The following is a 22,758-nucleotide window of genomic DNA, read 5'->3' on the forward strand; positions in this document are numbered from 1 at the left end:
ATGTTAGTTGTGGAACACATATGATATGACGTAATTCTCGATTGGTGATAAGTTTAATCATTTTGGTGTATTAATTAAAATATATAATATAGTTAAATATTTATAATTTACATATAATTATCTATATTTTGAAAATTCTCAATTGATTTCCTTTAATTATGTTACATTTTTTTTGTAATCGATATTGCTTTTAAAATTGTGCGTCAAATCATGGTTTATTTTATGAACGTTTCTTTTGTGATTGGTGAAATATGGGTCAGTAAGTAGTGCATTGGATATTTTCAAATGATAAACCGCCTTTCTCGTAACCTATAAAGCTGTTAGATTTTGAACAGAAATTTAGGTTATTCATTGTATTTTGTGTTAGATCTTTAAAAATTATGACAGAAACTCAACAAAAAACAAAGTGTATTACGTTGAAAGGTTCAGCAGAGTTGGTTAAAGAATATCTTCGTAAGTTGATCATATTTTTAATATTTTTTTAAAATATTTTTGCCGAATATGTTAGATAGAATTTTATTGAATGCATTATTATTATATTATATTGTATATTTTGTTGAAGTTTATGGAGTAAACAGTATTTTATACCAAAGAGGTATTTATCCGCCAGAAACATTTGAACATGCTGAACATTTTGGTTTATTCGTTTTAATGTCGACGGACGAAAAGATCAAAGGATTCTTAAATACTGTTCTTGGTCAGATTCAAGAATGGCTTATTCAACGAAAAGTACAAAAGATAACACTTGTTATAACAAATGTAAATACCAAAGAAGTTTTAGAGAAATGGGATTTCAAAGTGGATTACGAAGGTCAGACTTCTAATACTACTAATGACAATACGAATAATAGCTTTCCGGAAGTGGGTACAAAGGATGTAAAAACTATACAAAAGGAGATTCGTGAAGTTATACGTCAGATCACAGGTAACTTATTGCATTCAATTCAGATTTAAGATTTTTTTATTAAAATGTTTCTACATTAATGAAATATTACAATCCATTTTGTTGGTTCTTTTGTATTTCAGGTACTGTAAGTTTTCTTCCATTATTAGATTGTTTATGCTCATTTGATATTTTGACTTATACGGTACCTGACTGTGGTATTCCTAAAGAATGGGATGAAACGCAACCAGTATTTATTGCGAACAGTCAAGAAGTACAGTTAAGATCATTTTCAACTTCTCTCCATAAGATGGATACCATAGTTAGCTATAAGAATGTTTAGGTATTATATATTTTTTCTCGATAATTGAAATGTACATATGAAGCATATGTTCATTTTATCTTTTTAGCTATAACTAATATTAAGATTGTTATTTAAATTTCTTTTTATACAAATAATTATAACTTATAAGCAATCATGTTCTTCTTAAGGATTTGAATATTTGTTCGAACATGCATATGTACCAATATTATCTATGAAGAGTTTTTTATATGAATATATATTTTGATATAATTGTGATAATTTTATAAGCATATTCACTTTGTAGGATATTCCAATTCTCCTCAGAGAATCCTACTTTCCTGGTCATATACTTTTATGATTACGCATTTATATCTATTCATTTAATTGTGATTAATTTAATTTATTCGTGATTAGGGAAAGAAAAGTATTGACAAGAATCTTGGCAGATTTTATTAAAACATAATTGACTATTACACTTAACACAGGAATTATATTATTTTACTTGGCAAAGCATGAAAGATACGACTAGAATAAAATATTTTTCGTGTTTGACGTTCGTCATATACCAAATCGCAAGTAACATCGTTAGCATTACATAAATATTTTTAAGTGTACGAATGCTCCAAATTTATCGAATTCTTCATTCTGTTTTTTTTCTTTTTTTCTTCTTTTTTTTTTAATATCGTAATTTATCATTAAATAACGTTACATGAATATCGAAACAAAATCTCGAAATAGATAAATGCGGAATGAAAATACCTTAGGAGCACGTACACGTTGACTAGGCATATTTCGTTAGGTATAATTGCGGCGGATTTGAATCATTTTGTCTTTAAATGAAATTCAATATAAATCTTGTGTCCTAAGTAAATTTTTTCTTTTCGGTTTTTTATTTTATTTCGCGATGTCAAATAATTGGTATTTGGTCATAACATTCTCGTTTTCGGTACCTATTGTAACCGATCTCTTCGATCGAAATCGAAGATCATGTTAGGAAACATCAACAGCGGCTTATGCTTCGTTAATATCTGCAGCGTTCGTTTTTTCCCTTACAACAATTTTGCTATTACCTCGTTAGTATTTCGTGCTGCTAGAGTTAGCCATACGATCCATAGTGCACTTCGTTCGCTATTAAACAATAACGGAACGTAATCGTTTCCTGTCACGAGTCGTAACAAAACCTAACGAATCGTTTGATCGGCCTCCATTTTCAAAACTAACATTACTTAACTTTCGAGAACAAGGCAAGCTTGCGTTCGCGCGCTTCATACTTATGATCACGTCCGATCATTTTGAGGGCGGACGGCACGTTCGTAATAATTTTTAACGCGCAAGCTCTTACGTCTCTTAAATCTCGCCTAGACTAGATTTGCTTCGGTTTCTCTGGTTAGTTTTACACACTGCAAAAGCTGCTGGAAATACGTTGAAATTTTATAAACATTCTAATCCGGCTGATCCGCTGTGACTGTAAAAACCCGAACAATGATCAAAAATTCTTTTATTATCTTCTAAATTGTAATTTGTCCTTTCTCTATTTAATCTATTACGGTCATCTCGGAATATTAGAAGACTGGGAAATTGACAGGCCCGTTTCGTCACGAAAAAGTAGGCACAGCACCGCGGATCAGAACGAGTTTCATGTTTCTATATAACATTACGCGATAATTTCTCTTGAGTATCGTAAAAACGCGTCTCCTAGTAAAAACATTGAAAAATAAATAACGTGAAATAATATACAATATTTTACAGTAGCGCTTAATGTTATCTGTGAGTGAGAGGGTTGATTCCCGCGGATCGTTTAAGCCGATTTTCATTCGACTTTTGTATAAAAGAGAAAATCAAACTTTCCGGAAATAGATTGGTCGCATTTTCCATAGTTTGATGCGATCCTGGCACAGGATGATCTCGTTACGGGGCTAACGTTAATGATCGACGATCCTCTATAGATAATTAACTATGAACGTGGTTGGTACAATCGTTCGCACGCGATCACCGTTCCGCGGCCCTGTTTCATTCGCTCGACAAAATCGACGCGTTCACTTCTCAGCCCTTAGTGAATATTGCGCGACGCTATGCACATCTCGCGTTCTTTTTTATACACCTCTACTTAAGTTTATCTTGGACTAATCGCTATATTCGATTTACGATCGTTTTATGCGTAAAATATCATAAAATACATTTTTCTTTTGTGTTCGCTATGATTAGACTCGTCGTTCCGTTCAAGTGTCGATTACATCGGGTCGAGTAACTTTAATATTACATTATTCTCTTTGATTTTTTTTCTTTTTCTTTTTCTCTCTCTCTCTCTCTCTCTCTCTCTCTCTCTCTCTCTCTCTCTCTCTCTCTCTCTCTCTATTTCAGTAACGATCTACCGAAAAGAAATTAGGATTTCTCGATCATGGTATACATCATATTTGATTAAAATATTCGAAATAAGGGATTAGTTTGGGGATGGGATCTCGGCACTAGACGGAACGGCGCGCCATCGATGACTTACGATGACTTTCATATAAATCGTTCGATAGGTACGAGCGACGAAATGAATTTGTAACGAAAAAGCACGGCGGCACTAGTAAGCTTGCACGGACATCATACGCTGCCACGATTTTCTTCTCTTCGCAAAGTTTTTTTTTTTTTTTTCTTTTTTTTTTTGATATATTGCTAGAAATGGCAAAAAAGTAGTTTCCTCTTCTCTCGCGGAAGAACGCTGGAACACTGTTCGCTCGTTCGTTCGACAACTATTTATACGTAATCCTTTTATAGCTCTAAAAATGTAAAAATTAAGCGTGCGTGTGTTCCCCGATCGATAGAAACGCGAAAGATTTAATTTAAGTCCGGTGTCCAAGTTTCGCCCAATTTTAACATAAATGTTTTTTTTTTTATTGCAGAAACGTCTGGAGAAACGTTTTACGAGCCCCGTTGGCCCCCTTCTTCTTCCTCTTCTTATTCTTGTTCTTCTTCTTCTTCTTCTTCTTTTTCTCCTTAACGAGTAACTCGGCCATCGTTGTCGTCCCCTTCGCCTTTATTATCAACGCGCTTGTGTTTTCCACCCTTACCTCCTTGGCCATTCTCCGTCGGCGATCGTTTCGCCGAGGCCAATCGAGGCCGATATTACGATTCGACGACGGTGCACCGAAAATGCAATTACTCGCCCGATGTCGAGGCCGTAACAATTCTTACGGCGATGCTTGCCGCGAACTCTCCGTTAATTAAACTGCCGCCTGATTTCTTCAGCCTTGGCTCGGTAATAACACAACCACCACCCTTGTCGCGGAGAGACCGAAAGTGGAGCCGCAAACGACTCCGTCGACCAATTTCCCACCCGGTTTCGACGATTTTCCCTTAAAAAAAAAAAAAAAAAAACCTCCCCCCGTCTACGAAGAACAGAACGTATGGATCTGGAGTTCGACGTCTCGATCGATCGGCGCATTTGGACGCGCGCGCGCACATACACACACACATACACACACACGCGCGCGCGCGCGCGCTGCTCAAAGGGAATACAAGGAATACTTTGTACAAGAGCGGTCCTGGACGCGTCTGAACGATACGCGTTTCGACGAACTGTCGCTCGAAAATCGAGGAGCGTCTTTTTTTCACGATTGATTTCGCCCCGGATTTGGAACACCTGCTCGTTCCTCGAGGCAGTTGTTCCCGCCGTACAAATTAATCGCGGCTCGGCTCGATGACCTCGATTTAATCTTGCAAACGTTAGGGAAGAAAATTCTTCTAGACATATCTGTACAAACGAATACGACGAGGTAAATTTTTCTGAAATTTGCTGAACTTAAGCGCGTCAATTACGCCCCTGCCTCGAAGACTGTTAAGTCGCCTCGTGGAAAGACTCGTTGATCCCGGAAATCCTATTACAAGATCCGGGATCGACCGTGTCCTGCCCTTTCTTTCCTCTGCAATCCCGTAAAACGAAATCGTCGCGTCCACGTGGTGTTTCTAACGATCCGCACGTGCTTGCGGATAAGGTTTACGACGTCTTCTTCCCTGCTCTTCTCTTCCCCTCTCCAATTCTCTCTCTCTCTCTCTCTCTCTCTACCTGCCGCGTTCTTTTACCCCCGGCGATATAAATCGTCCCCAACGAGACGAGAAAGAAAAAAGAAAGGAAAACACGGATTTGCGACTCGCTTTCAAGAAAGATTCTTCGCAGGGATTCTAATGTATATAAAAAACGTCGCAAGATGACGCCCCCTCCCCCCTCTTGGGATGGGAATGGAAACGAACGCGGGAGGAAAATCGATACGACTTCTGCGATTTCCGCGTTTGCGAATTTCAAGTTTTAATTTTCGATACGCGTAAATGATTGACGAGCGAGGGGAGGGGGAGGATCCCGGGAGAGAAAATTAAACTTGTTGGAACAGACCGCGCGAACACGGCCGAAAAAAAAAAAAACATATCTCCGTAAATGCAGTTTACACTCATGGGACTTAAATTTGATTTGGCCACGATAGTTTTGTCGATGGCGCGTTAGTTCGCGCGGCCAACGTTTATCACGTTTCTCGCATTTTCGAGAATGGGTATCGAGCGAAAAAGAGAGGGATTTGAAGAGAAAAAGAGACGGCCGAAGATTTCTATCTCTCATCGTTGTTTTTTTTTTTTTTTTTTTTTTTTTTTTTTGANTTTTTTTTTTTTTTTTTTTTTTTTCGAACGTCGAATCCAAAACTGCGATTCCTTTTTTTCTTTCTTTCTTTCTTTCTTTCTTTCCATCCGTGAACATGATGTTTCCATTCTGGATGGTCCACTCTCTTCCTGTTCTTCCGAGATCCTCCTTCGTTCTTCGTTCTTCTTCTTCTCGGACGATGTCGAGCCACTCGACGATGTTCTGAAACGAGAAAAGAAGTTTCGATCGATTAAACGGGGAGGGGAGAAAATTTGGCGATATTCTTCGGTTTTCGGATTTTTGAACGAGTTTCCATCTAGAGGGAAGCTAAACCGAAGCTCAAAGAAATTAAGCTAAATTACGCTAGCTTAAATTAGCTACAAACGAAACTACAGAATACGTGAATCGTTGATTCATTCATCCTCCCGCAAGAATTGCCTCCGGCAATTTCTCATTTCTGAACGAAACGGAACACGAGAGACATCTTCTTGTCCGAAATTCTCCTCTCTTCCGTTGTCTCGTCACGCGATTACGTTATTCTCTCACCTTTCCCCTTCGTGCCTGTGGATCAACGCATCGTTCAGAACGATCCTTCTTCCTTCGTCCACCCTATTTCGTATATCCCTCCCCTCGTAGATCATCTCGACGCCGTTCCACCCTTCGTGGATGTTCGATGTAACATCTCTGTTCTCTCTCTCTCTCTCTCTCTATTTCTCCTCGACAAACAAGCAGCTTAAAGTGTCTAATGGAATCGATCCAACGACAACGAAATTCTAATTCTCCTCTCTGTTAAACCGATTACCTTCGAGAGGGTTGCGCTTCGAATTCGATCGGTTGCATCCGTCATCTCACCGTGTTAACGAGGAAGAAGAAGAAGAAGAAGAAGAAGAAAAAGAGAGAGAGAGAGAGAGAGAAAGAGAGAGAAAAGAAGGATTCTTACCCCGTTCGGTACGATCAAGAGGAGGATATCGACGCTGGAGGACGTAGAGCTTCGTTTAAGTGTCGGAAGGGGTTCCGGAATGGTCAACCGGAAAAGTACGCTCCCCGCGGTGAATTCGAGCAGGCTAGTTGACGGTGTCGAGCTATCGACGACGATCCAGGATGCGGGATGCGCGTGGATGACGTTGGTCGGCGAATCGCTTCATCTTCTGGGGCTCTCCTGTGGCAGCAAGTGGCCAAGTAGAAATTATTGGTGTGTACCCTCGAAAAGCTCGGACTCGAAATGCCGATCCCGATCCCATCTCGCCCGGTTACTTTCCGGCCTAATTAGTCCGCCTCTATTAAGTTTATCTGGGCGCATCAAGGGTCGCCAAGTTCCTAGGGGAACTAACGTCTAACGATGGAAAGTTGGGTGAACGAGAAGGGAGATAACTCTCTCCCTCTAAGTAAGCGAATGATTAAGCCGGAACAACCGTATGGTTGGATCGCAAGCTTCCGTTCAATCTTCGAGAGTTAAATAACAATTACTACTCGGTTTCCAAGGATTCTCTGCAATGGCGACTCGGATAAAGACTTTGACCGTCGCTGGATCCTTCTTGAATTCTCCGTTCCGCAAGATATATATATATATATATATAAAGCGAAGTAGAGATAGAGTTTAATGGATACGCGGACTAATAGGAATAGGTATGGCTAGATTTCGATCGAGTGTATACATATATTCGATTATTATATATGTAGGGGTTTATGTATCTCGCGTTAACAGTCGTTACGAACAAGCGGAATCGGTAATAGATACGACCGGGAAATTTGTTTTTGCCCGGCTGGGGAGGGCCGATAATGGTCTTTGTTTCTAATTAGCATGGGCCATTAGATTTATCTACGAGCCCGTTAAAGTGGGCCGGTCTCGTTCTTGTCGCGTGCGCGACAACGAAACCATTTCACCGGTTCACCGATGTGTTCCCGCGCAATTATCGGTGAGGGGGGGTCCGCATTCGCGTATTAATACGCGATTACACCCGGGCGGCGATTAAAAAATAATTGCCGCTCCCGTTCAACGTGCTCGCGGCCACCAAACGAAAATGGGAAATTTAATTTTTATCTCGCGTTCGCTACGAAGGCCGCTCGTTACAATTTGTTCCCGTAATTGATTTCGATCGTCACGCGGAATGGCCGAGGCGTGAAACGTGCCCCTTTATCCACCATTAACAAATTTCCCAGGCAAAGTCTCTTCCTCTCCCCCCCCCCTCCCTCTTTCGCCTTTCCACGAGTTTAATTTTATAATTGTCGTCGATCCTTTCCCCTTGTTATTAACGTTATTCTTCCCTCTCTCTCTCTCGAGCGCAATCTCGATTCAATCGCGATTAACGAGTTTCCTCCGCGCTCTAAGATAATACACGCGCGGGCTTATCTCAGGATTCGGATAATTCCGAGATGTTGCTTCCATAGACGACGGGGGGAGGGAGGGAGGAAACTCACTTTCGAAACCGTAGCCAAGTTGGCCAGACGTTACCACGCGTCGAATAGTTTGCAAGTCCATTATGGCCGCGGTGTTAAGGGCGCGAACCTTGCACCACCGAGTACGTTACACGTAAATCTCTACGAACTTTCGATATTGCGTATCACCAAACGTGGTTCACCAGGCCAAAAAGCCTCGTCCCATCTCCCGTTCCCGACCTATCCTCGCGATTATCCTTATCCCCTTTTCGTACTTCGTATCGTATTTTCGAATCTCTTTTATCTTAAAAAACGAAATACAATTTCCGGGCTAAGTGAGTTCAGCTACGATTTTAACGGATTAAATTATTCTGATTGAATAAATGTGCAAAGTAAACCTTTTCGAGCTCATTTTTAAACATGGAGAATTTAGCAGCGATTTCTTTGGACGATCGTTGCAAATCTCTCTCATTCTCCCCATTTTTCTTTATTTCCTTTCATTTCCTCTCCCTTCCCCCTCCCCCTCCCTCCCTTTTTTCGCGAAGCGTTCGAGCTCGCCGCGTTTCGAGAGTTCGCGTTCTTTTTTTCCTTTTTTTTTTTTTTTTCTCTCTTTTTTTTTTCGTACCAGCTTTTTCCCTCCTGGATGTAAAGGTTGCCGCGAGTTAGCAAAGAGCTCTGGCGGAGATATCGCGGAGCTCATATCCCTGGGCACTCTTTTCCCTGCGTTCCTCCTCCCCGCCCCTTCCCCGCTTTTCACCGTTCGTTCCTTCTCGCAAAACGACCATTCCTCTGCGCTCCATCTCTCTCTCTCTCTCTCTCTCTCTCTCCACTACAGCGCTATCTAAGGACTCGAGGGAAACTTGACTGCATATTACATTGGCTCCCGCGTTTATTAATCTACGAATTTATTTTTTTTTTCCAAGTTGCGGAAACGAATAATCGATGATATAGGGGAGGGGGAGGGGTGAAAAAAAACGATCGGATCGATCGTTCGAGGATCGGTATATCCAGCTTTAATCCGTTCTCAGCGATCGTACAGCGGAATTAGCGATCGATTAGCGTGGATTGAAAAAAAAAAAAAAAAAAAAAATACAATACATGTATCTATATTTCGTGCGCGCCCTTTTGATATAGTAATTAATTTTGGGAAGGGGGGAGGGAAATCCGAGAGAGATTGTGCAAAATTGGAAATTGCACCCTTTTCCAACCATCGAAATTTCATCATTTCCGCGCGCCAAGTTGAATATTTGACGTGGTAGAGCCGAATTTATTAATAATTTTACTTAAATTATTATCGATCGTCGAATTCAATTCATATTTCGCCCCTCTTTTAATTCGTCGAGTATGCACTCGGTTTGATTCTCTTTTGCGCGTTTCGAGAGGCAGTTTTTAGCAAAAATAAAATCGATTTCCCTAGACAATATATCTATCATACGTGTTCGTATTAGCTTTCGAATATTATATAATATTATATAATATTATATAATATTTATTAAAAAAATATATCCACGATGATACTCAATTTTATATTCAATTTTGAAAAGTGTATCTCGGTTAATTATAAACGCGACGTCGACGCGTTTTTTAAAAAACGTGTGAGCTGGACGATGGGGGGAAAAAAAAAAAAAGAAAAAAACAAAAACGAAAAAAAGGAAAAAAGAAAAACGCGAAGAAACGGATACGAATGCGAAATACAGATATTCAAGATTTCTCAGCGAAATGAAAGGAGGCGTGAACAATGGCGAGTAAATCCGGAACGTGTATAAACATCGTAAACGTGACATCCTTTAGAATCCAAGTACCGATAGTCTTGCATAATTTCTCTAAATACCAGTGAACAACCGAGGACGCGGCGTTACGAACTTACCTCTGAGAATCGACGGCGTGGCCAGATGCTCGTTGCAGTCTCGAAACGAGGCAACGACGAACTGGGGAAGGAGGAGGAGGAGGGCGAGGAGGAGGAGAGGGAAGAGCAGGGGGAGGATTCGAAAGATATAGGAAACGAAGCGGGAAAGTGGGAAACGTTGGAGGAGCGAGGCGAGACGATGAAGAGGAAGAAGAAGAAGAAGAAGAAGAAGAAGAAGAAGGTCGCGGAAGCTCGAGGAGACGTTTGCTCGGGTCGTCGGGGAATGGAGTTGTCGCGCGGAAACGTGGAGAGCCCGAGGAGAGTGGAGAAGACGAGGACGCGTATGTAGGAACCTGAATGGATATCGGGATGGGGTGTGGGTGAGGCTACAACAAAACAAAACACGATGAATGTCCCGATGTGCAAGCTGCAAGCACAACAATGTCAGGAAGATCGATGGTTAGTCTTTGTCGAAGTGGCGATCACCTGCGAATTACCTGGATAGATGGATTCGATAACGCGTCCCCGATAAATTTGCCACGGCGACGTTTAATATTCCGAATATACCGAATATTCTTTGTCCCCGGAAGCGCCCCCGCTCGTTTCGCCGCTCTATCCAGATGATTCGATGGTGATATATTCGACTGAGAGATTAGTAGAGTTATGAAAGATCGGCGAAACGACTGTACAGCGGCCAATAATTGTTTTCTTCCTTATACGGTTAGCGAAGATCGTTAAGCGTTAGCATACAAGTGAGACTGTTAATCGTTAATTTACCTTGACAGTGCCGCTAGATGCGCTAGAAGCGGGCGAGCGTCACGTCCTCGGCGAACGAAGAGAATTTATCCATATCTTGAGTTAGCGAGCAGGAAAGAAACACGATTCTCCATTAATTTCTCTCTCGTGTTAAATGGTTAACGGGCGAGACTTCGCCGATTCGTCGTTCCTTCGATTCAGAATCATGCCCGACCGAGGGGAAGGGGAAATTATCGATCGTTCGAAATTCAATTTATTATTAAAATAAGGATTGTGAATCGAACGAAGGAATTGGAGAAGCCGATGGTGATGTATGTACGTGTGTATGCGACACATGCACGTATGTGTCTGTGTACGTGTATGAAACGAGAAAACGCGAACGCGCTTCAGGAATTGATGTGGGAAAGAGTGCGCGTGCATTTTTGAAAGCGGGAGTGGTCCGGCCTCGTACTACACCGGCGGTCGTCTTACGGGCTCTTCAGGGCTTTCGGTCGACCCCTCGAGAAGAGCGAGCACGAGAAGAGCTAGCACACGGGGTCGAGAAACGGTCATAGTTCTATTTCCGTCTCTCGTGAATCATTCTCGCTTCACCTATCTCTCTTAATGCTGCTTATAACGCCGTTATATGGTCCGATGAAAGATGCTGCTGATTCCCGATAGGGACCATTCTCGAGGATGATTTTCGAGGCCGCTTTTTTTTTTCGCGTCGTTTTTCTTTTTCTTCTTTTTTTTTCTTCTTCCACCGAGTGGAAAAGCGCGATATTTCGAGAGATTTTATAGATATCGCGTATTCGGGACGCGACACTCTCTGTCCCCTGTCCCCCCTCCCCCCCCCCCCCCTCCCGGTCAGTAGTCGTAACGACGGGAATTTGACCAACGAGAATTGCTGGTAAACGCCCCATTGCCAGACTCATAAAGCAATAAATTTCTTCACGGTAAAGTTGCTACAACTCTCGGGAATCGCTTTAACGACGCGTACCGATGTCAAAGTCCGCGTTAAAACTTAACAGCTTCGAGCTTCGAGTCCGATCGACAAAGTGCACCGACCAACGTCGGTCCAAACGTTGATCCGTACATCTCTCTTATCCCCCTCCTATCTCTCTCCCCTCCCTCCCCACCCTCCAGTAAACGTCGCTACTCGGCGAAAAGTAATTTCAATCCCGCAAATCCCGATGCAACAATCAATTAGCCGCGTGCTCGTCGAAAGATCGAGCGGCGAGTATCGAGGCCCGATTCGCGCTGTCGTGGCGATTGGAAGAATTAGAAGACGGGTGGCGGCCGTGTTTCGCGGCCGGGAATCCCCAGATCCAAGATCGGGAGATCGAGTTCGGGTTGGAAGGGTCGGTAGGACTGTTCGTAGGAACGGGTGTGTGTATCGGATCGGATCGGTAACGCGGCATCCGAGTGCATAACGGAACGATAGCCTCGCCACGGTAATGCGCATCAGACTACATTTCACGGTTGATCGAGGCCCAGCCTGGCGCCATAGACAATTTCCCAAAGGGTTCCCAGACCGATATAATGGGGTGGCCAAGGCATATACCGTAACTCTATCGTATTACCGTTGACCCGGCAGGCTTCTCCTACTCCACCCAGGCTTCTCGGTTCTCTCGGGGTGAATTCGTCAATGGTTTGATCAAGGCCGGGCTGCAAGGATCAATTTTCAAATTGTATTTCGCGGCACGTACGCCGATCGTGCCTCGCCACCTTTTCCTCCTCCTCCTTCGATCTCCTTCTTTTCTTAGGGCCAAGCTTACCCTTTCTTCACGTTCTCTCCACGATCTCTCTTCTCCCTCTTGACGCGTTACGAGCTCGATACGAGCCGAAGATCGAGATACCTTTTTCCCTCCCCTCCCTCGAGACGTATATCGAGTCTCGTCGATTCGACGGAAGCGTGGATTCGAAACCGTGTTCCGAGGAGGGAATAAGTGCGTATGATCCGCGACGATCCGTGTTCAGTCGGATGGCCACGATCCGCCGAATGTTTCTCGCAGTCGTTAACGGTTTAATGGTTCGGCCAACGTCGTAACACGGATTCACAGAGATGGCTCGTTCGCTCTTGTAAACATTGCGTATGAACGGCGAGAAAATCGGGGAGGGGGGAGGGGGCCGCGTATCTATGAATTCCCGTAAGCTATAACCTCCTTATAACCCGTGTGCCATTCCCTCCCCCCCTCAGGGACATATGTCCTTATACAGGCTCCGTGAGCTTTAATGAAAGCCATAAACCGCTCTCTGGATGGTGGGTTGCGGCGTTTACTGTACCGGGATGGAACGTGGTTCGTGGCTACGAGCACCGAAGGTCGTACTACGCCCTCGCCGATTAACAATTGAAGCGGCGAACCGGGGATAACGGAGATGAACGCTAGGGGAACGTACACCTTCACCCGTGACCGTGAATCTCCTCCTTTTCCCTTCCTCTTTCCTCGTTTCTTCGTCGGTTGTACATATATGTATATATATATAGAGAGAGAGTTCGATCCTTGGTGGTTTAAACTCGCGTCCTCTCGCGATGGAAGGAAATGTAATCGTTCTCGATAAATTGGCGATATCCGCGGCGTATTATCCTCCGCCTAACCGGTTGCGCAGAGGGGGGAGGGCGTTTAGTCGAATCTCGTTTTGGCCGACGACGCATTGCGAGTGACAGTTTTTCGAATTTCAAAAGCCGCTGGCACGGAGTAAATCGAAAACAAGCCGTGAAAACGGAAAAATGTCGCGTTTAAATCTTTCGATTTACGGCGAGTCGTTCAACTCGTTTTTTCCCTCCCCTCTTTTTTCCTTTTTATTTTATTTTCTTTTTTTTTTTTACTCTATTTTTTTTTTTTTTTTTTTTCGATTCGATGAATACGACGCTTCCCGCTCGAAGGATGGAATTTTCGTAACGAATTTTTTGAACGGGAAGAACGTAAATGGATGAATTGATCGGGAAAATGAAGGGAACGGGTTGGATAAGAATTCTCGTCGCGTTTTTTCCAATTGCAAGTTGAAAACGTCGCGATGAATGAAATTCCCTCTCTCTTTCTCTCTCTCGCTCTCTCTCAATCGGGGCACGAGAATACTTTTACGGGCAATCGAGCACTGCCCTCGAACACGCGTATTAATTTCGATTTAATCGTTACGTTTGATCACAGCCGGTAATGCGCGCCACGTCCCGCTTCGCCGCAATCACCATTGTTCGTTTCATCGTTGGCCGTTCACGCTGTCGATACATACCCCCCCTCTTCATACATTTTAATTTACTGACCTTTCATCGTACGCGCACTTTAATTCGTTTCTTTTGTTTCGCGTCCGGATCCATCATCCTTCCCCCTCCCCCTTTTATATATCTGCGCGTGCATTGTTGTTAACCGCCCCCTTCGACGGTTTTGCTAAGTGAAGTGCGCCGGGAACAATTTATTCGAATTCCCGCTACCACAATACGATACGTCTCCGAACGAACCTCTGTATTTACGTTCGCCATTACGACATTGGGTCGTTGGGATTTTTCACGGCGCGCATTAATGCCCGACTCATTAAGGCTGTGCGAATCGTTTAACGTTTAATCTGTCGAGTTGTTTAGCGCCATGAGAACGGTTTCGTGTTTTCGAGTCGCCGTTAATTCTCTCGTTCTAATTCGAATTACGTTCTTTTTTTCTTCCCCTCTCTCTCTCTCTCTCTCTCTCTCTCTCTCTCTCTCTCTCTCTCTCTCTCTCTCTTCGGTTGAATTGCGACCATTTCGGGGATTCGGGATCTCTCTTCGAGTCTCTGAACGCTAGGGGAATAGTTAGTCGATAAATATAAAATAGCGAGGCTTAAACGTCGAATAAACATCGAGAGATAGAGAGAGAGAGACGAAGAAAAATGGCGAATGAAAACAATTCGTTGCGCCATATTCGTTTCCCGCGACTCGCGAGTGTCTGGGATCGGCGGTGTTGGAAGAATCGAATCGTCGAGGTCGCGGCGTTCACACCTTGGAAATATCGAGACCGGGATGGAACGAATCACTCGAGAGATATATCTTTATTTTGACGGGGAACGACGAGTCAACGGCCTCGCTTCGATCCTATCCTTCGCGTTGGAGGGAATCGGTGGTCGGCACGAAACGGACGTCGAAAAAATAGGGGATCGATGCGTTTCTCGTCCACGAGCGCAGGAAATGGTCTGCTTCGTTTATTAATAATCCTCTCTCGGCCAACTTTGACTCCCTTCCTCCTCTCCATTATGGAGAAATGGCGGAGAACGCGTTTGATATTTATCAACGGGTAATAGGAGAGGTAATAGCTGTTGTGTACCGGATCGTTGTGGCGGAAGGACGGAGGGCAGTCAGAAGTCGGTCGTTTGCCGATGATGATGGTGTCGCATACGTTGACATTCGCGATGCGGGTGAATGATCCGGCCTCGTAACGCTTCGGCTCGTCGTAACGCGTCGTCATCGTCATCATCGTCGTCGTCGTCGTCGAATGCTCGCCCGGATTTTCACGCGAGGAGGACGTCGCTCGTAAAAGCCACGGCGCCGTTCCCTCGCATAATCCTGCGTGGCCACGCTTCTCCCACCCACGCTTTACGACCGTTTCACCTCTGCGCCGGGAATGACATAACGCAAAGCGAACCAAGATTTACATCCCATTTGCCTTGCTTTCCGCGATTGTCCGGGGTTAACGGTACTTCCTACTCGTATTTCGGATTTTCTGCCGACCACCCCTTTGTTTTCCCGTCCCGAGAATTATTTCGTTTCGGGGCTGGTCGCGCTGGCCTCCCCTCCCCTCTCGCGGCTGCGCTCGCAATTACCGGCCGGTTCCCTCCGGCAACCTCGCGTTTTTCGCAACTGCACGTCGCGCGGCGATATTTTTTTCCCCTACTTGTTGCTCCTTTTTTTTTTTTCGCCCGCGTTCTGCCCGCGTAATTGCGCTTTAACAGTCTTTTGTCGGTATTTCCCTCTTTCCTACTTTTTCTTTTTTCTCTCCCCCCCCTCCTTTCTTTTTCGTCGCGTTCTCCGCGCGCGAGAACTCTCTCCTCTCTTATCGACGAGAGGGTGGTGTCCGCCCCCTTCCCCCCGAGCGATGCATCGCTCCCTCGAACGCGGGATGCGAAACGTAGCGAGATTCGCATCCGAACCGGGTGGATCGCTTTACGCCGCGGTGACCACCTCTATCACGTTCCAACGATCCCTCTCCGTTCGATTATGCGAACGTCCGTGTGTGTCGTCACGGCCGACGTGCATCGCGCGGCATAATTTCACGGATCGCGCGCGATGCCTTCACCGGCGCGAAAATACGCGCAACCTCGTCCTTCCTCCTCTCCCTTCGCGCGGCAAACGTCGAATGCTATTCTTCGCGAGGAGATATTTGAGATATCTCGCCGGATATCGATCGATTCGAGAGAAATAATGTTCCGAACGAGGAGGCCCGAAATCCAATCGAAAACGGATTTTTCCAATTTCGTAAATTTAATCCTTCCGACTTGCATCTCTCATGCGTTAATAATCACGCGCGGGCGATATGACACGTCGCATCCTTCCAATCACGGTTTTTAAAAACCGGCCGAGTCCTCAAATTTTCGTTCCGCATATTCATTCCCTTCGAACCCGCCGGTTTGTTTACCGCGCGCGGGTTGTACACCGATCCTCGAACAACGTGGTTATTTGCCCACCGTTCTGCCCACGTTTTGTTCCACGCTGTTTTCAACTTCGGCTATCGCTTTAATCGATTACCGGAACATCGATCGAAAACCTCTTTTCCACCTCTTCGTTCACCAAATTATCGCGCGTTGCGATCCTCCACTCGACGCCGGATCAAGAGTCATCGAACCGTTCTCCTTCGGTTGGACAACCTTCCCGCTATTAATAGGGTCCTCCCAATAACACGCGCGACAGATTGGAATTAAGAATCGTTCACCAGCCCCTTCAAGGTTTTTCTATCTTTAAAAGAATCGTTTTATCCTCTCTCTCTCTCTCTCTATATATATATATATATCTCTCTCGTTCTTCCCCGTCCGGGAGAATCGAATTTTTTCACCGAATCACACCTGTTTCTCGCATCGACGCGAAAACGTAACGTGGAATACGCCGACACCGTTTTTCATCGTTATTATTTCTCTCCTGAAAAATCGATCTTCTGAAAAATAGCTGAAATCGAAATGTCAACTCTCTCGAAAACGTTCCTCGCGATAATCGCGCGTTTTCGTTCGCGGTCGAGGAATTATCGAGAAAAAACAGTCGATATTTTTCACGGTGATCGAACGGAGGAAAAATTCGAACGGAGTAAAGATCGTTGTTTCGAATACGATGGGAGAGAGAAAAAAAAAAAAAAAAAATGGAGGGACCGACGTTTTCAATTATAAAAACATCGTTCCGGCAGGTTTGTTGTTTGTTCAATTGTAAAAAAAAAAAAAAAGAAAAAAGGAAATATTTAATCGACCCTCCAGCGGATTTTCGAAATTTGTATTAAAATCGACATATTTCTTGTTTCTATTATTTCTCTCTCTCTCCCTCTCTCTCTCTCTCCAATTTTTTTTCAAATGATCGCGTTAACGTTAGCAGATAGCGACACCCGTGGAACACCCGTTTTCGAATCTATCTATCGACACTTGGATGAATTATTCGTAACGGGGCAAGTTGCATCAACGGAACGGGAACGGGTTGCGTGTAAGGAGATCATGCGAGATTCATCGTGCGCGAAATTTCTATCGGTGAAATTTTTTAAATTTTACTGTACACGTTTCCCTTAGAGGAGCTCGTAAAAGCAAATATAACTCGATACGACTTTTCCGAGGGAGAGAATTTCCACGGAGAATTTTTATAGCGGCGGGGCCTCGTCCTAAAAGCGCGACCGGGATAGTTTCGATTCACCGGAAAACCCGATACCGTTGCGAACTACTTTTCCAAGCGCCGCTTTTAACGATTCTCACTTCCTTTTTTTTTCTTTTTTTTTTTTTTTTTTTTTTCTATCCCGCGTATCGATTGGACGGTGGACGGTCCCCGGCTTCGATTGTCCAACAGATTTTTTCCACCACGTTACTCCACAGGATCACGTGTCACCCGATACAGTGTACGTCCCCCGACAAACGAATCTTGAACAGAGGGATAGTTCGCGTTTCGAATTTTTAGGTTAAACCCGGGTTGAACGGAGCAAGAGGAAGAGAGAGAGAGAGGAGAAAAAAAAGAGATACTCCTTTATTTTTCGCCGATCTTCCCTCTCGAACGTTTACTATCAAAGCATCGTTAGCCTAGCGGTCTCTCGGCAAGCACGGGAGTAACGCTGTTGGTTCTCACGCGTCCCATACGTCAACCGTGTTAATGCAAATACAGCCGGCACTACGAATAACAAGGTGCAATGTTACAGTTGGGGAACAAACTTCGTGAGCGAGTGGGCTTGAGTTTTGAAACGGCGCAAAGTTCACGTTCCTCTGACGCGGAATTAACTCTTGGTAATCGTCGTTACGGGTAATAGGTGTGCGTGCGTAATCCAATGGCAACGAGTTGTTGCAAAACGTCGAGGTCGCGTTCTTTCTCTCTCTCTCTCTCTCTCGTCGGCGGGACGACGGGAGATTCGTCGAATTTTCGATCCGTCGAGGCGACAGAATCACGCTCGGACCTTAATTTGACAGGGAATGAGCGGAGACGAGGAGGTGTGGAGTGGAAAGTGCGGCGCGGGCGTGACAGATTGTAGAAGCGTGTCGCATCGGTTAATACAACGGGACTAATGAGTGGGACGCATCGAGACTCGGGGATGTGTATCCGCCTCTCGTTTCGGATACCACCGTATTCCAATAATTCACCTCTAATTAAGGCGTTAATGAAGAGCCTCGGGGCGAGAGAGAGGAGGGTCCGTTCGCTTTTCTCTTTTCGCCTCGTCCTCCCCCCCCCTCCCACCTCCCCTCCCCGCTTCCTCTCCCAACCCCTCGCGACTTCGCCGCTCGACGATCGTCCCGAGAGGGTACCGAGGAGGGAAGGATGGTGGTCGATTGTCGAGCGAGAATTGATCCTACGCGCGGCGAACGATGCGCTGCTCCGGCGGGAGCAGCACGCCTACGTGCACTACGTGCACTACGTCCGGCCGTTGTGTGTCCGCCAAAGGGTTGCCCGTTAATTAAATCATAGGTAGCTTTGTTTTCCCACCACCGAAATTTCCAGGGACTGTGAACTAATCGCGACACAATTTAATCCTTGGATTTCGAGGATACGTTTCGTATTATTCGGGGAAATTTATAGAGAATATACACGCGGTGCTCGTTTTTCCTTTCGTTTTTTTCTTCTTTCTTCGATCCTTTCTCGGATCCCAAAAATTCGTACGTAAGTTTCGATCGGGTCGGATCGAGGCATTGGTGGTGGGAAGGCGATCCCTTTTAGAGGGAGAATTCACAGGGACAATCCTCTCCACCCTTTCACGGTGGATCCGTTCGCGGAATACACGAGCGAGGGAAGGGTGGACAACGGGTCCTCCAACGCGCGCATTGAAAATTCTCTGTGATTCGGCGCAATTGATTAGCGGCCGGTATTTATGCAGGCCACCTAGTCGTTACCGCTCGTGATTTCAGTTTGCATTACGGACAGGCTAATGTACGCGCAAACGCGACGCGAATCTGTTTGGATTAGTCGCTCGTGACCATCGACAACGTCGAACAATCTTCGATTCCATCCGCCCGCGCTTCTGCGCTGATCGCGTCCCGAGGAATTAAGCGGAATTACGTCGAGTTCCTCGAGAGGAGGCGCACACGGAACATGTAATTTTCCTATCGCGAATCCCATCTCTTCCTTTTTCGATCCTTTTTTCTTTTTTCCTTTTCTCTATTATTAAAGTCGAAGAGGTTTTTAGCCGATTGAAAAACGATGACGTTGTTTCGAGTGTCAATTTCAAGCCGCATGTTCGGGAAAAGGGGAAACAGATAAGATAAAAATATTTGCAAGAATATTTGGAATCCAATTTAAACAGAGGTTGCCTGTATCGCGAGGAGAATCCACCCGTGTTTCTCCAATAAAGCCGAACTTGCTTCCCTTTTGCCGAGTTGAAGCAGCTTCTCACGATCTTTCCATCGGTTGCTATTGTACCCATCCTCGATTCAATCCGCCATTTTCTTCCCTTTTCCACGTAGCGTCGAATCTGATCGTTCTTCTCCCCGCAAGGATTTTTCGCGATTTCTACAAATCGATACCGCTCATCTCGACAATTTCGGGGCTACGCGTTTCGATCAATTTTCACTTGGCTCCCATTCTGCTATAATATCCCCAAGTAGGATAAGATCTTTTTTTACGAATCGTTCGAGCAAATCCCCTTTTATCGAGAGATCGGTAAACATTTGAGGAGGAACCGTGGATCTTCTTTCTCGATGAGCGCCCTTCTTCTCCACCTTTATTAACCGTTCTTCGTTTATTTACCTTCCTCGATAATAACCGTACTCGTACTCGATAATCGTCGTTTATACGCTCTCGAAAGATCCCAATTAAACGCGCGCGTGGATCAAACACGATGTTCGTGCCCCGATGCGCGATCGCGTTCTCTCTTCGAGTTCGTCTCGAAATCACGTACGACTCCGATGCGTGACGGGATAACGCCGACATCCCTATGGATAGAACGTCGACGGGTGAATTTTTGACTTGACCGCGTCGTATAAAATTAATCCTCCTCCCCTCCACTTGTTTTGTATCGCATCGTCATCTCCTTTGTGAAGATACCTATTGGAATCATTGCGTTGCATCGATGGATAGAGCCGTATCCGATAATTAACGACCGACCTTTTCCTTCCAGCCTTCTATTTCCCTCGAACACAAGCTCCTCTTGTTTTCCTCTCTCTCTCTCTCGAGTTTACCGGTTCATTATTTTTCCACCGCATCCACCGTGATGGATCCCTTCTCGATAATTAGCATCGCGATTAATCACCTCGTTGTCCAGCACGCCGCTATTCGAGAAAGTTGGTCGTCGCTCGGAATTTTTATCCTCCTCCCTCCCCGCCCTCCCTCTCCCTCCTCGATCGGCGAGCGACGAGCAACGGTTGCCTCTTTCCCGGTGGGAGACACTTGTCGCGTTCCGTGGCCTTTGTTGACCGTGTTGGCGAAAAAAGCCTTGCTCGGGACCAGAAAAATCCGAGTGAATTTTCCGGTGCAAGACCACCGGGTCCCATAAGAGGCAATTTCTCTTCAGGAAAGGGGAGGAGGGGGTACATGCATAAGACAGGTTTAATACAGCTCGGTCGGTAAGATATTCATACGTTTTTATCCCGCTAGACCGTGGTCTCGTTTCTCGCGAAAAATCGACATCGGGCGGGGCGCGAGGCTCGGCGTCGTCGAAGGAAACGAGAGAAAAATAAGGTTGGCCAGAAATAAAGTTCGGGTAAATAAGATCGCGCGCGAAAATAAATAAAAGGCGACCACGGCCGATTTAATTTGGAAAAACGAATCCACGGGGCCGGATCCACTCATTGGACACGTATCGTTTTCTTCTCTTTTATCTCCCAACCCAGAAGGAGATGGAGGGGAGAGGGATCGATTGGTTAATGAATTTCACTACCACTGAAGAAGGGCGATTCGTATTTCTATTTTTTTTTTTTTTCGAAACGAACGTTCGAATTTGCAGTGTCGCAATTTGCTTCGCGAGACGAGCAGATCGAAATTTAAATTCGTCCGTTAAAATGGTTCGGTGGAACGCAATTATATTCTGTTTAAAGGGAAAGCGTATGGAGCGTTGGTATTAAATTTAAAGCGGGAGGACCACCGTTGCCGCGAGGTCTCGATTATAATTCACGAAGGGTAAACCCGGTAAATCGTTTCTATTTTAGAACGGTTGCCAGGAGGACGATGTTGCGCATTTATTTATCGTCCGTTGTTGTAACGGCCCGACTTATTCATGAATTATCACACTTTTTTCTCCCCAACGAATTTTTCCCCGAGTAACAGGTTGGAGGGTTGGCTCGATTCAACTCGGCGCGACAAACTTTCGTCCGTGTAAGGGAAAAAATCTGCGCGCGGATACGGAAACGGAGAAAATTTCGAAACGGAACCCAATTTCGAGATCTTCTTTCTGCTCGATAAGTTTTCCATCCGTTTTACGGTCAACGAGCTCGAATCCGGATCGAAAGGAAGGAGGTAAGTTCGATCGAAGAGGGGCGGTTACGAGGATCGATGCGGTCGTATAGCTCGGTTTTTATGGAGTTTCCTCTTTTTTTTTTTTTTTTTTTTACGATAGAGCCGCTCGCGGAATATACATCGTTTCGAGGCGTGTGCACACGCGATGGGACGCTTTCCAGCGAATTGTTTCGTTTTCTCTTTATTCCCCTCTTTTTTCCTTTCTTCTTTTTCTTTTTCTCTTTTTCTCTTCTTCTTTTTTTTTTTTTTCGGCCGCGTTCGTTGTCCTCGTGCATTGGATCGGTCCTTCTGATTGTGACAGCGTTGTCGTCCTTTGTCGATTTCGAGAATGAAAACGCGACGTCGCGTTCCAACCTAGCAATCGGCCGTTGTTTATCGCTTCTCATCCTCTCGCCGGCCGGAAACTGGCGGAAAGCTATTTTCACGGGAGGAGAGAGAGAGAGAGAGAGAGAGAGAGAAGTGACTTGTCTCGAAACGACTCGCTGGAATGCAATAAGAGAGCGAAGGAACCGTAGACGAAGCAACTCTTCTTCGCCAGCTATGAAAATTTCTATTGGCTTTCTTCGAGGGTTCTTTCGTCGCGACTTTCGACGACGACCTTACCCCTCGTGTGCCACGACCCGGAGAATCCGTCTATGAACTTTCTCCAAGGGAAGAATCTTTTGTTTCGAATCGGTCGTTTCGCGAACGGGCGCATTTACCTTCCCTTTGTCTCGCGACGAGATTCAGCGCCATTGTCGGATACTTGGAGATCTTGGGACTTAATCGTCCCGCGCGATCGTCGTCCATTTATCGTTGTTGCTGGGTACAGTGGCACGCTGCGCAAACGGGACGGGATCGATGGTAACAAAAGAAAATTTCGTCACACCTACCTGGTCGGCGTTTAGAAACGCAAGAGAAAAAAAAGAAAGAGAAAAAAAAAAAA

General features: G+C 45.0%; 2 protein-coding genes across 5 annotated transcripts in view; one reads left to right on the plus strand and one right to left on the minus strand.

Moving 5' to 3' along the window:
* Positions 1-114: 114 nt before the first annotated feature.
* On the plus strand, positions 115-5,765 carry LOC122711797 (mitotic spindle assembly checkpoint protein MAD2A). 3 transcript variants are annotated; one of them, XM_043930859.1, is made up of 4 exons: positions 115-255; positions 368-453; positions 563-925; positions 1,027-1,393. In XM_043930859.1, exons 2-4 carry the CDS (start codon positions 381-383, stop codon positions 1,224-1,226), a joined length of 636 nt encoding a protein of 211 aa, XP_043786794.1. In that variant the 5' UTR covers positions 115-255; positions 368-380; the 3' UTR covers positions 1,227-1,393. The 3 variants fall into 3 exon arrangements, with proteins under 3 accessions (XP_043786794.1, XP_043786792.1, XP_043786791.1); XM_043930857.1 differs by lacking the exon at positions 115-255 and adding an exon at positions 4,076-5,765 and having other exon boundaries at positions 262-453; positions 1,027-1,226; XM_043930856.1 differs by lacking the exon at positions 115-255 and having other exon boundaries at positions 262-453.
* Positions 5,766-5,921: 156 nt separating this feature from the next.
* The window catches only part of LOC122711934, a 197,224-nt gene continuing 180,387 nt past the window's right edge, over positions 5,922-22,758 (minus strand). Inside the window, exons 6-8 of one of the 2 annotated variants that reach the window (XR_006346231.1) lie at positions 10,799-10,873; positions 6,740-6,958; positions 5,922-6,021 (exon numbers count right to left, since the gene is read on the minus strand). Coding sequence is in view for 1 of the 2 variants with exons in the window: in XM_043931130.1 (XP_043787065.1) it covers positions 10,821-10,873 (53 nt within the window). In the remaining variant the exon portion in view is untranslated. Of the gene's footprint in view, positions 6,022-6,739; positions 6,959-10,288; positions 10,449-10,798; positions 10,874-22,758 lie in introns of those variants that run through there. The other variant, XM_043931130.1, reaches the window with a different exon arrangement.

Source organism: Apis laboriosa, unplaced genomic scaffold, assembly GCF_014066325.1.
Source record: "Apis laboriosa isolate Shangri-la unplaced genomic scaffold, ASM1406632v1 scaffold18_cov149, whole genome shotgun sequence".
Lineage (NCBI taxonomy): Eukaryota > Metazoa > Arthropoda > Insecta > Hymenoptera > Apidae > Apis > Apis laboriosa.